General features: G+C 46.0%; 1 protein-coding gene across 1 annotated transcript in view; it reads right to left on the bottom strand.

Annotated features, from left to right (window-relative positions):
* Window positions 1-14348, bottom strand: part of LOC124606594 (mucin-1) — a 418176-nt gene that overhangs the window by 385779 nt on the left and 18049 nt on the right. The window contains exons 5-7 of the mRNA XM_047138578.1: window positions 8952-9100; window positions 5786-5855; window positions 5633-5743 (exon numbers count right to left, since the gene is read on the bottom strand). Of these exons, the coding sequence (XP_046994534.1) occupies window positions 5633-5743; window positions 5786-5855; window positions 8952-9100 (330 nt within the window). The remainder of the gene's footprint in view (window positions 1-5632; window positions 5744-5785; window positions 5856-8951; window positions 9101-14348) is intronic.

Here is a 14348-nt window from a genome sequence, read left to right as displayed (position 1 = left end):
CTCGTCACCACCCACGCGCCTTTGTTGAGCAGAGATTATGACATCCATTCAGCGGTCTGGTACCACCTGGCAGCTCTAGCGCCTGAGGAGAGGCTACCTCTTGGCTTGCCTATTTGTGGCTACATAAGGAAAATCGCTGTTCGGAAAGTAAGGAACAATCGCCCGAGAATTGGAAACCACAGTGAAAATCAAAACTGTTTTACTTGCAACAGTTAGCTAAACCTACCAGCTACTTTTCTACATAGACACCGCTCCGACTTGGACACCTGTCGCAGAGTTGTAACACCTTTCCAATAACCTCGTCACAGAAGGCAGCTTCCTGTGCTTTGTGACAATTTTCTACACTGGACTGTAGTTCGTTGTCTGTGCCAAAATACTGTCTTCATAGCCAGTGGTTAATTTGAGAAGAGATGAAAATCAGAAGGAGGCAAGGCCGGGCTGCATTGATGATGATGATGATGATGATGATGATGATGATGATTGGTTTTCAGGGCGCTCAACTGCGCGGTTATCAGCGCCTGTACAAATTCCCAACCGTGTCTCAGACACTTTCAAGAATGATGATGAAATGATGAGGACAACACAAACACCCAGTCATCTCGAGGCAGGTGTAAATCCCTGACGCCGCCGGGAAGCGAACCTGGGACCCCATGCTCAGGAAGCGAGAACGCGACCTCAAGACTACGAGTTGCGGACCCGGGCTATATTGTGGGTGACCAAAACACTTACCCTCGAAAACGCTGCGGGACGTCCTCATTACCCCTGCAGTATGCGGCCGAGAAATATCGCGACGGACGAAATGCGTGACAGTTACGTTATGTGGGGTTGCACGAAATCAGGCGAAATCTCTCGACAGGCACCCATACTGGGCGGGAGACACTATTTTCTAGGCGCTATCTTCTCGCGCTCAAAAGTGAGAACAGCGACGTGGCTATGTGTACAGGCATACCAGAGACACTCTCCAACCAGATCGGTTCACAGCTTGATCGGATTTTCGATGTGGTTTCGATTTCGCGACCGATCAGCCCTTATTTTTGGAATAGCCCTCGTGAGGGTTCATTCTTGAGTCAAAATTTAGTGTGAAAGGGGGGACATTTTCTGGGCATTTTCACTGGAGTCGTATTAGTTATATGGTCGATTTAGTTCAGAAAAGGAATTGGAGGCTTTCAGGCTGAGCGATGGAGGAATGCGAAGGTATGAACCGGCGCCTGTCACGTAAATGGTAGCGACACAGAAGAGGCTTTGGCAGCAGGCGAGCGAGAAAACTGCTCCATGCACGGCGACACTGTAAAAGGAAGCGAGTGGCGGGCGAGACAAGATTTAGCTGGACCCCCGACCAGAAGAGAGGGAGAGGGGGGAGGGGAGAAGACCGGTGGGGCGGGGGGGGGGGGAGGTTCAGAAAAGGCGCCGCCACGTGACGCGCTAACAAGCCGGCAAACATTCCATTACGGCGGGGGCCGGCTGGCGTTCGCGGCGACGGCGAGGCACGGCAAACACGGCGGAGGTGGAGGCGGAGGCGGAGGCGGTAATACTCGGTAATGTGACGAGCGGCCATCATCGAGTTACCGCGATGACCGGCCGCCGCAAAACGACCACGGCGAGCCGGCGGTGGCGGGCACATCTGCTGCCTGCCTCCACCTGCGGCTGGACCTGTAGTCGCTTCCGCGCCACAGAGATCAATTTATCCGATTGGAGGCTGTTCCCTCGGATTAACTCGGGTAGCAACCATCAGGCGCGTGGCTCGACGTAGCAGCCTATCTCTCTTATCGACGTCGTTGCTTTTTTTTTAAAACACTGTCAGAAGTATCAATGTACAAAAATAATAAAATGGAAATTACAGGATGCGCGAGAGAATTAACTCGAAGCAAACACTTGCGGCTGTAATTGGATGGAAGAAAACACTTGGATGATGAAAAGCGGGGTATTAAAACCGTTGCCAGACGAAGACTCGAACTCGGGACTTTTGTCCTTCGCGGGCAAGTCCACTATCGACTGAGCTACCCAAGCACGACTCACGACCCGTTCTCACAGCTTTAATTCCGTCAGTTCCTCGTCTCCTACCTTCCAAACTTCACAGAAGCTCTGCTGCGAACCTTGCGAACTAGTATTCCTGGAAGCAAGGATATTGCGAAGACATGGCTTAGCCACAGCTTGGGGTATGTTTCCGCCGCCACCGCATGCCTGTCTACAAACACATTATTAGCCTCGAGAATAAACTGGGAGGAAATGGAACAACGCAAGCTGTTATACTGAATGGACCTATATTCTTTCGTGGGTGAAGTGTTAATTTTACTCTGGACGTCGCTGCTGGAACTTCTGGTAGTGGTTGGTTTACACTGGAAATCGTTCGTTGCGAAAACGCCTCTCTTCCTGGACATGAATCTTTCGCCGACCGAGATGTTATCGCCTACAAGACCTGGCATTGTGGTATCGACCCGAAGACGCAAAGTAGACCTAGTTATGTTTATAGTAATATGCCATTTACGTTGTATACCAGCTCATGTAGAAAAGTTACTAATGATGAAAAAATACATTTATGGATGAAGGGACTTGGTGCACTTGGAGAAAATGTAGCTCTAACTGGTGATATTACTCTGTACCATAATTATTAATAAAGTGTCTACCTTGACCTCTGTAACTGGGAAGCGTACATCGCGAACCGGGGGCTCAAGGATGCAGCAGTCTGAAAAAGTTCGAAAACATAGTGCGGCGTGTGCGCTGATATGAAACTTCCTGGCAGATTAAAACTATGTGCCGGACGGGGGTTCGAACTCGGGACCTTTGCCTTTCGCGAGCATGTCCTTCTTCCGGGAAGTTTCACATCAGCGCACACTCCGCTGCAGAGTGAAAATTTCATTCTGGAACCTCAATACTACTTGCAGCTGCCTGAAGTAGACTGGTGTGCATCACCTGAGGGCGAAAGTAACTTTTGCATGTTGCTCACAGCAAAGTAACATAGCTCGATGAAACTTAGACCATACATGAAAACAACTGCTACAGTATAGTACAGAACGTAACAGAGAGAAATACGCAATGAGACGAGCAGAAATGAGACTTCTGTTCAAAGAAAACAACTTCTCTGATGTAACCGCGATTTGTGATGGTCCTTCGGACATTACAAAAGGTGGCGCATGGTACTTAATAGGGATGTATGATTACCATGAAGGGCAGTGCTCAGTGGCGCGCTCCCATGCTGTCCACAAGGTTGGTAAGTTCTTGTGCTATGGCGCTCCATTTCTCTACCAGCGAGGTTGACTGTCGTTGGATGGTCGTTGGTGCACTGGTGCACACAGCACATCCCACACGTGCTAGAGACGGGGGAACGGGCAGGGCACCAAGTCCATCCGCGGAATATCCATTACTCCCAAGAGCTCATGCACCTGCTCTGATCGTGGCGCAGTGGTTAGACACTGGGCTCGCATTCGGGAGGACGACGGTTCAATCCCGCGCCCGGCCATCCTGATTTAGGTTTTCCGTGATTTCCCTAAATCTCTCCAGGCAAACGCCGGGATGGTTCCTCTGAAAGGGCACGGCCGACTTCCTTCCCTAATCTGATGAGACCGATGACCACGCTGTCTGGTCTCCTTCCCCAAACAACCAACCAACCAACCAACCAACCTGCTCTGATCGATGCGGTCGGGCTCTGTCATCCATAAAAATGGAGTCAGGGCCGAATGCAACTCTGAAGAGATGTACATGGAAAGGAGTACACTGTCATAATAAATTTGACCAATGATTGTACCGTGTTCAACGATTTGTAGGCCAGTACGGCCATGCACAGCATTATGCCTAACCACCCTCTTATAGCGAGAGATGGGAACACGTAATACACCCACGAGTATTATTGATCGTTTGGATGGCTCAGATGTTATGATGTAGGAAGGCATATTGCTACCTGAACGTACTGATCTCCAAATCTTGGAACGAGAGCATATCGGGCGAATGGACTGGCCCGCCCGTTTCCCAGACTCAAATCCTGTCGAGCGCATGCGGAATATGTTGGGGAAACGTACTGAGGAACTGCCGCATGCTCAAACGACCATCCACCAGTTGTAAGCAGTTGGTGGAGGAATGAAACGTTTTACAACAAGAATTCATTACCAGCTATGGGGCCAGGTGTGTGCACAGCATCCATTGTCGTCTGTGGTGTTCACACACCCTATTAAACCACCTGCTCCCTTTTGTAATGTTCAGAGCACCATCGCAAATCGCGACGAATTCGGCGTAATTATTGTGGGGTTTTTTTTACTATCATTTCTGTTCGTCTCCTCGCGTATTTCTTTGGGGTACCTTCTGTACTGTACTGTACTGTAACACGTCCAGGTTTCATCGAGATTTGTTTCTTAGCAGTGACACATCACGTGGAAATTACCTTCGTCCTTAGACGCCGGTGTAGATCTTGCTGAAGATACCACAAAATCCGGACTTAGCTCCCCTTCAAACTTTCGCCTTCAGTATTGTAACGTCTGGCCATACAGAAAGGCTTTCAACAACGGCAAGAGGACTGGAACGTATCTCAATTATTTAGGTGAAGGTGTTATATCTGTTTTCAGCCTGTTAGTCCACGTAGAACCCGGTTTCATGATGTTCGTCTGCCCACAGGCTGATATCCACTAGAGATATCCTAACTTTGCCACCTCATATGTTTTCGAAACTAAACAAAACGTGAAAAATGCAATTGGCCAGGGATGCACTACCTCAAGGGCTCACACAGTGGGCAACAATACACAATCCATAAATGTAAACGAACGCCACTTTCAATACAAAGTTAAGTTTTTTGAATGACATGTAAAAAAATTTTTTTTTCTTTTTTTACAGTATTGAAAACTGTAGGCACAGCTGGTGACGGCACACTTATTTTCATTGTTGTAAACCTCGTACCTTCTGAAATAGGAAGATTTCGAAAGAAGGCAACGGCGCCACAGTTTCTGTCGTAATGCGCAGAGCGAGGATTGGCTACAGCAGGCAACCCGCGTTACGATACCACAGTATTACGGCAGAAACTGTTGGACGGTCTCCATTACTTAAAAATTAAGTACTCCAAATGGTATAAAGTTTAGAGTAGTGAAACTAAGTCTGCCATCACTATCTGTGCCTCTAGTTTCCATTTCCATAGAATAAATACATGTCCTATTTGAAAAAAGTTGAAAGTGAGATTATTAACGTTTACAGAATGTGTACTTGTATACTTGCCCACTGTGTGACCCCTTGACATAGGTGCATCCATGGTAAATTGCATTTATTACATTTTGTTTGGTTTCAGAAATATTTAAGGTGGTAAAGTTAGGTGGGAGACCCTCTATGCCACATGACATTCAGCCACGGAAGTTGTGCGATGCTCCTTTACCGCATTGGAATTAATCCAACTCTGTTCTGTGACTCCACAAACATTACAGTAACTGTCAGTCCAGTCTTGGAGATTTTGTGTTCTTTTAAACGTGTTATGCTTTTTTCTTTGCTTCTGCGACACAGTCCCTACTCATTTAGAGCACCTGGTTATCCCTAACGATGACGTTAATACGCTCCATTGCAACAGTGGTACCCTCGTTTGTACCAAGCAGACCCGTGTAAAATGTTCCGGCTTATGTCGCCCTAGTGCGGAAGCTAAACACGGCAGCGGCTGGCGACTTACCTGCGCGTATTCGGCGCACAGGTCGATGGAGCCGACGAACGCGGCCACGTCGTCGACGCTCCAGGTGGCAGTGGCGGCGGCGTCGGGGGCGCACGTGGCGGCGGAGGCGGCGCCGCACAGCGAGGGGCAGGGCAGCACGCGGGACCCGGCCGCGGGCGCGGCGGAGGCGGCGGGGGGCGGCGCCGGGGGCCGCGGCTTCGGCGACACGCTGCCCAGCCGGCGCCTGCGCAACCAACAGGCCGTGTCACACCACCAGCTGCATCAGCCGTACAAACTGATCAATGGGAAAGCCAACTTTTCCGACAGTTATTGGAATTCAGAACCTATATGTTATGGAAACGCTGGCCGGAGTGGCCGATCGGTTCTAGGCGCTACAGTCTGGAACCGCGCGACCGCTACGGTCGCAGATTCGAATCCTGCCTCGGGCATGGAAGTGTGTGATGTCCTTAGGTTAGTTAGGTTTAAGTAGTTCTAAGTTCTAGTGGACTGATGACCACAGGAGTTAAGTCTCATAGTGCTCACAGCCATTTGAACCATTTTGTTATGGAAACAGTCGCTGTTTGCAAATGCTCAAACAAGTTTCAGCAACTCAGCTTCTGTAAAGTGCATATACTTTGTAAGTACTAACTGTTGAAACCGGTCCAGACCGAAAACAGTTTATTGGTCTGTTACGGTTATTACCTTATTTTCTACGCTATTAGCTCTGCAGGACCCTCTTTACATTGTTTCACACTAGCAGTACGTCGTCTGCTACTAAATAATACTCTGAGTTGGGCTGACCAATTAACTCACCACTGTATCTACATGCGTAGTTTTGTTGCGTGAAAAAAAATCGCAAGTATACTTTGCTGTTACTTACGGATATTTCGGATATATCCATTCTCATCTCCGTGTTCCTCTGTTGTAGAAATGCACAGAGAAACACGATTCATGTCTCTGTGAAACTCAACTCGCAAATTAGATTTTTGCACTTCGCTGAACACAATGTGTCTAGTATCTGTCGACACTCACTTGTTTTCATATCATTTCGTCCCAAAATGGCTCTGAGCACTATGAGACTTAACATATGAGGTGATCAGCCCCTAGACTTAGAACTACTTAAACCTAACGATGACACATCCATGCCCGAGGCAGGATTCGAACCTGCGATCGTAGCAGCAGCGCGGTTCCAGACTGAAGCGCCTAGAACCCCTCGGCCACAACGGCCGGCATTTCGTCCCAAATCTTAACTTTGTCCTCCCTCTCTCTCTCTCTCTCTCTCTCTCTCTCTCTCTCTCTCTCTCTCTTTGCTCACACAAACACAGCCGGCCGGAGTGGCCGAGCGGTTCTAGGCGCTTCAGTCTGGAACCGCGCGACCGCCACGGTCGCAGGTTCGAATCCTGCCTCGGGCATGGATTTGTGTGATGTTCTTAGGTTAGTTAGGTTTAAGTAGTTCAAAGTTCTAGGGGCCTGATGACCTCAGAAGTTAAGTCCCATAGTGCTCAGAGCCATTTGAACCATTTGAACACAAACACACAGACGCGCAGGATACTGTAGTGTAACTGTTTGTAATCTGTTTCTCTTCTACTATTGCCTTGTATGTGTGGGGGTTAGTTCTTTTGTAAGTTTTGGGCATAGGCTGTGGCTGGATTTTAGTAATTTTAAATCTGTGCATACTTCAGTTAAGTGGTCAACAGATGTACTATGGGAGCTATTACATATTTAAAGGGCTGAGGTGCTCTGAACATCTTGTTTTAAAGCTCCTGAGTTTTCACCGTAAGTGCTTTGGCTGACAGGAGTTGTTTGCAATTTTCGGAAATTTCGTAGAATTATTAGTACTTAAAACATGTTTGGATTTTACAAAACTAAATAAAAGTATCCACTCATGATGGCATTAAGGTGCTGAAATAAGTTTGGGCAATTATATGTAACAGTTGTTCGCATAATATGGTACCTATATATTCCATAATTCAAGTCTGTAAACATGGCTACTGCTAGAGCTACATGAACAAGGAATTAATGAATGGAGCGTAAAACATGATTTATCTGAAAAGAACATATTTCACGACCCACTGGACGTCCGGTTGCGGTTGTTGTTGTGCTCTTCAGTCCAGAGACTGGTTTGATGCAGCTGTCCATGCTACTCTATCCTGTGCAAGCTTCTTCATCTCCCAGTACCTACTTCATTCTACACCCTTCTGAATGTGCTTAGTGTATTCATCTCTTGGTCTCCCTCTACGATTTTTACCCTCCACGCTGCCCTCCAGTACCAAATTGGTGATCCCTTGATGCCTCAGAACATGTCCTACCAACCGATCCCTTCTTCTTGTCAAGTTGTGCCACAAACTCCTCTTCCCCCCAATCCTATTCAATAGCTCATTAGTTATGTGATCTACCCATCTAATCTTCAGCATTCTTCTGAAGCACCACATTTCGAAAGCTTCTATTCTCTTCTGGTCCAAACTATTTATCGTCCACGTTTCACTTCCATAGATGGCTACACTCCATACAAACACTTTCAGAAACGACTTCCTGTCACTTTAACCTATACTCGATGTTAACAAATTTCTCTTCTTCAGAAATGCTTTCTTTGCCATTGCCTGTCTACATTTTATATCTTCTCTACTTCGACCATCATGAGTTATTTTGCTCCCCAAATAGCAGAACTCCTTTACTACTTTAAGTGTCTCATTTACTAATCTGACTCCCTCAGCATCACCCGACTTAATTACCGATAATCCTACCATTTGCTACGTCATTTATGTCCTGTACCAAAACTACCGAACAGCAGTTTTGGTAAAGGTCTCCTCTAATTAGATGCCATCAAAACAAAGAAATGTATCACCGAGCATGGAGAAACTGAGTTATTCAGGCCACAGTAAGTCAAGGTTCTGGACAAAGAATTCTTCGCCCACGCACAGAGTTCATCAATAAGTAAATGTCAGCTGGATTGTGAACGCATTCTTCAGACAATACAGTGTCTAGAGTGCTGGTGGAGAACCAACTGCACCGCAGGGAGTGATACATCCCGAGGTATTAAGGAATAGCCAGTGCGCTGATGGTGAGACGTGTGCGAGGTAAAAATTGTAGAGACGGGCCAGGACTTCAGTACAATAAGCAGGTTCAGATGGAATGATCTTGCAGTAGTTATGAAGAGGATTTCCTGGGATATACTGGTGGAAGGAGGTGCAACAAACCAGTTTTCGGGGCTGAGGACAACACACTGGGAACACAAATGTTTTGTGGGCGATGATCTGGATGGCGTAGGGAGGAAGTATCAGCCAAGAGCGTAGTGTAGCAGTGAGTATATTTGTGTGGAGGAGAGACTGCGTGTACTTACAGCCTGTGCGTGTCCTTGGAGGCGAAGAGGCTCTCCCCGATGCTCCTGGAGGGGGCGTGATAGGCGCGCCTCTTGGCTGGAGGCGGCACCACGGCGCCTGGACTCAGGTCCAGCGGAGAGGACTCTGCTGGCCGGCGGCTGCTCGCGCCCTGTCACACAGCACAACACAGCACACCGTCAAACTCTGCCACAAACAGGGAAGCTATTTGCTTTAGGTTACAGCTGCAATTTATTATGACTGAGAAGTGTAATTATGGTGTAAAATTACTCAGCCTCTCGGCTGCACTTCTCCGGAAAATCTCTGGAAGACAGTTTTACAGGTGAACGCGACTCTGGTTTCCAGCCAGCATCCAGCTACTACCCATCCAATAAAAAGCCCGAAATAGGCAAATAGTATAAATTACTATAACTACAAATAGACCATACATGAGGATTACATCCTTTCACCATCCTCTGGACCTACAAACGTTTTATCTGACTCATCCTCGCCATTATTTTACCAAGCCGTAGAACTTGAAACGGTACAGTAGTTTCCGCTCTATAAGCAGCAGGTTTCGCTACTCACTCGCACCAGGAAATAGAAACAGAGGCGGCTCCGCAGTCAGTTTTATTACACGACGCGGCCGGCCGCGGGTGCAACAGAACCCATGTGGACGGGTGGAAAGAAATGTGTCAGGCTTCATAATACGTATTTATATGTGTCGTGTATTATGCATTTCTTGTACGTGGATGTTCATCTGTACATGAACTTTACTTCCGTAAAGCGTGGCCAAATCTTTGTTGGGAAGTAGTTCTGTAGTATAGTAGTGCCAAGCTTATTCCTGGCTAGGCGATCAGAGAGACAGCACAGGCAGGTAAAAGTCAAAGACTTTCCAGTGTCACAAGATATGGGGTGGAGAGGTTGGTCACGGCCAAGTGGTTCGACCACCCCTCCACCGGGGCCCAGGAAGACCTCCGGGTGCCCCCCATATTCTTGAGGGTGTTACAGAAGACGGGTAAGTGAGATTGTGTTTAGTGATGAAGCAACTTTCCACACTAACGTGCCCTCAGTGCGACTGTCTCAATGTTCACGCATGGAAGAGAGATATTTGAATATTTGTACTAATTCTTTTATTTCCAGCTTCGGATTGTGTAAGGTAACGAATGTGCTCGTTTAATTCCGGAAATTTGACCCCCTGTGTTAAAGTATCTGGTCCCCAGTTTGCCCGTTATCCTCCTCAGATAGTGAAAGTCCTATGGTATGTCCTTTGGTGGTATGCATTTGGCCAACGCAATTCCGTCTTATCCGTAGAAATGTGCGTGCAGATTAGTATATAATACACCCGAGCTGTAAGTTGTAAAATTGTAATATCTGTAAACTGGAACAATTACTGCAATCGCTGTAAAGTCGAGTGATAACGTTTAAAATAAATAGGAAATCAACCGTCATCATTCTTTAACATACATTAAAAATCACAAAGAAGTCAAGTGAAAGGAATTTATTTAAAATACAAGCTATAGAATGCAGGGACCCACACATCAGCGTGTGATCCCTCCAGCCCCTTGCCTAGCATCGTACAGAAAGGACACGCTCTCTAGGTAGCGCTCTCAAGCTCCTCTCCCCAGTTATGCGTTGCGCAATTTTGATTCAGGGCTTGACGACATCAACTTTCATCTGGCGTCCCTAGGCAAGGAGGTAAGACGGTAAACTTTCAAACTTCTAGAGCGTCATGCTCCCTCCCTCCCCTACATGCACTGTCTACAGTTGACGTCATTCCCATCTTACTTAAAATTCCTCGAACATTTTCGCAAACCAACACATGCAGTAAATTCGGAGACCAAATCCCGTAATCTGTTCTATGAGGTTTCGGGATTGTAGCCGGATAATGTTGACTCCTTGCCGCAATATTTCGGCTGGCAACCGTCGAGCCATCTTCAGGCGAGTGTCCGCCACTGGAGTCTGCTAGTCCACGGTGTCGGCTTTATACTAGGGTAATCCCAAACGTAATGTCTCCTATTCTTTTTATAATTACATAGGCCTGTTTATTTCTACAATAGTTTACAGAAGTTTACAGCTTGAACATTTAGCTATTTTCCGACAGAACCAAAATTTCTGTCGATGCATTTTTGTAGACGCTGTCGCAGTTTTTGTAAGCCTATGTCATACCAGCTCGCCGCCATGCTGTTCAGAAAGTTATGAACCTCTTCTGTAAGTAGGCTGTTTAGGTTTTTATATTGGTAACGCCAAGTAGCGCTCTGTATGAAAATCACTGGCTGTGCTGCGTGCAGTCTGTGGCTGGTTTGCATTGTTGAAAAATTCTCTATTGTAGTGGGCAGTTGGATGTTAACAGCGCGTAGCGTCGCGCAGTTGCAGGTGAGCTGCCAGCAGTGGTGGATATGGGGAGAGAGATGGCGGAGTTTTGAGAGCGGATGATCTGGACGTGTGTCCATCAGAGACAGTAAATTTGTAAGACTGGATGTCTTGAACTGCTATATATATTATGACTTTCGAACAATATTAAGGTAAATAAATTGTTTGTTCTCTATCAAAATCTTTCATCTGCTACCTATGCCTATCAGTAGTTAGTGCCTTCAGTAGTCTGAATCTTCTATTTAGCTGGCAGTAGTGGCGTTCGCTGTATTACAGTAGTTCGAGTAAAGACGATTTTTGTGAGGTAAGTGATTTGTGAAAGGTATAGGTTAATGTTAGTCAGGGCCATTCTTTTGTAGAGATTATTCAAAGTCAGATTGCGTTGCGCTAAAAAAATGTGTCAGTTTAGTGTTGATCAGAATAGGTAAAGAGCGAAATGTCTGAGTACGTTTAGTTCTGCTCAGCTGTTCGGAAATCAAATAACGTAAGGGGTTTACCAGCACAGTAATTCACTAATTTTTCTAAGGGGACGTTTCACTTCTTTCACCTCGTCGTCGGAGCTGAATCGCAGGGACCACAATTAACGCTGACAGGTACTGTGAGACTCTGAAAAAACTCAAACGGGCAATTCAGAACCGGAGAAGAGGAATGTTGAGCAAGGGCGTACATATTCTCCCTGACAACGCTAGCCCACACATCGCTCGACAAGCCGTTGCTCCCTTCAACAGTTTCAGTGGAACATAACCACCCACCCATCCTATAGTCCTCACTTGGCACCCAGTGACTATCACCTGCTCCCTGGCTTAAAAGAACACTTCGCCGCAAAGCGATTCAACTCCGACGACGAGGTGAAAGAAGAGGTTCATAACTTTCTGAACAGCATGGCGGCGAGCAGGTACGACATGGGAATACAAAAACTGCCACAGCGTCTACAAAAATGCATCGACAGAAATTGTGATTATGTCGAAAAAGAGCTAAATGTTCAAGCTGTAAACTTCTGTAAACCATTGTAGAAATAAACAGGTCTATGTACCTATAAAAGAATAGGAGACCTTACTTTTTGGATTACCCTCGTAGCAGAAGTCTGCCGTAGCTGATCATTGTATTACTACAGGAAACACTATGGATTACTGTGCCATAAAGATCTTGGCCCCGGTTAGATACTTTTGTGATGCAGTAATTAAAGAATCTGTGGAAATTCGTGTAGCACACAATCTCATCAATCGGGACGGTGCGGTGTAACGACGTATTAGTTTTCGTTTGATATATGTATGACCATGTGCAGACTTCGTCACCCACGTCAGTTACACTCACTTCAAAAAATTATTTACATTCTTTTTAAATTGTCATAGAATGGTTCTTGAACGAAACTGTAAAACATCAGTTGAGTCGTGTGCAGAGAATTACATCACTTGGGCCAATTGGTTTTCGTAACTTTTTCGAATTTAAAGTTCGTTTGTTTCTCCTCAGAAAATTATATCGACACACGTTATCTTGATCTGATCGATATCAGAATCACACATTAAATAAACTTTTTAGATTCAAAGTTTCGGCCAACGCTGTCTGAATCAATAATCTTGTCAAATATATTATTAATCCGTTCACATAACTCTTCATAAATAAATCTTCAAGACACGTGTTTCAACTTTAGTAGCATACACTATTTTATTAGCTTCCTACACATACAGATGTGAACTTGAGCGTTGACAGACAGTGACTAACATCTCAATAAGATTAAGCTCATTATGACGTCATTGTTGTACAAAAAGAGTATAAAAATTCATTTTTAATTTTTTTAGAAACACGACGCAACAACTCGGTTCCAGGATCTTCTGTTGCTCCTTGGCTGTCGACCCGCGACGTATAGCGGCCAGCAATTTCCTCTCTGGTCGCGGCAACGAAGATGCTGTCCCCGTTCGTTGCGCCGATCTCTCCGTACATGAAACACGTAAAAAAATACAAACTTTTAGATAATTCACATTTATTACAAATAATAAGAAAACACATAAACAAAAACTAAATTAAACTTATAGTCACCTGCAAACTGGGCTGACTTTGGTGGATGGGTGACGCTTAATTTCGTCCCACTACAACGGCGGCTTTCAATTGGAGTAGGCCTGGCACACGGTGATCTCTTTAATATCTTCTGAGAGAAAATATTTTATACATAGTGAATCGTGCGGCAACATCCGACGTTTGTTATTAGCGACACTGGCGCGCATTTCGACAGAGGGCGCGCATGTAGTTTACGCATGCGCCTGCGAGCCACGGGTGGAACAGTATTTGTAGAGAGCGCGGATTTCGACAGAGGACGCACCTGTAACGGCCGCCAATCCGCATGCTTTTTCCCCGCCAATTTTTTATTATGAAGCCGACGCCGTGAACTAGCAGACTCCAGAGCCGGACACTCATCTGAAGATGGATCGACGGTTGCCAGCCGAAATATTGTTGCAAGAAGTCAACATTGTCCGGTTGACCTCATAGAATATTCAGTACGCCGTGAAAACTTCGAGAATCACATCCCATACTCTCCTACATCCTCTCCAATTGTGAGCTCCTGCCGCGACTGTAGCAATGTATGCCGTCTTACCCACCTCCACACCCTACATATCCTATCCCAATGAAACTTTTACAGACCCCTCTTCTCGACCGAGAAATGCGCCCTGACACCTAGCCACCCTAACAGGCATATCTCTAGTCGCCATTTCTTTTCCTCAGATCAAGAGTCCAATGCCTCTTCCACCTTCCTGATCCACTCACGCATCATCATCACGAGAACCATGATCATCATGTTAGCATCATCCACATCACAGCCATATGTATTTTATCGTAAATCATCAACACAAACAATTTTGTTGTATTTTAATTCTATTATTTTAATATTTTTAAGTTTAAACGGTAACTGTATATTTTTATCATAATTTAGCAGCAGAGCAGCGTATAGTTTCTGCCGTCGCTCTACTCTCCCCATTCCCCATTTGGTCGTGGGATAGAGAAAAAATGGTTCTCGACCATACTCAGACATGTGGAGACGTCGAATACTTTTG

Source organism: Schistocerca americana, chromosome 3 (genome assembly GCF_021461395.2).
Source record: "Schistocerca americana isolate TAMUIC-IGC-003095 chromosome 3, iqSchAmer2.1, whole genome shotgun sequence".
NCBI lineage: Eukaryota > Metazoa > Arthropoda > Insecta > Orthoptera > Acrididae > Schistocerca > Schistocerca americana.
Note: the sequence above shows the minus strand (reverse complement) of the source record. Positions and strands in the feature narration are given on the sequence as shown.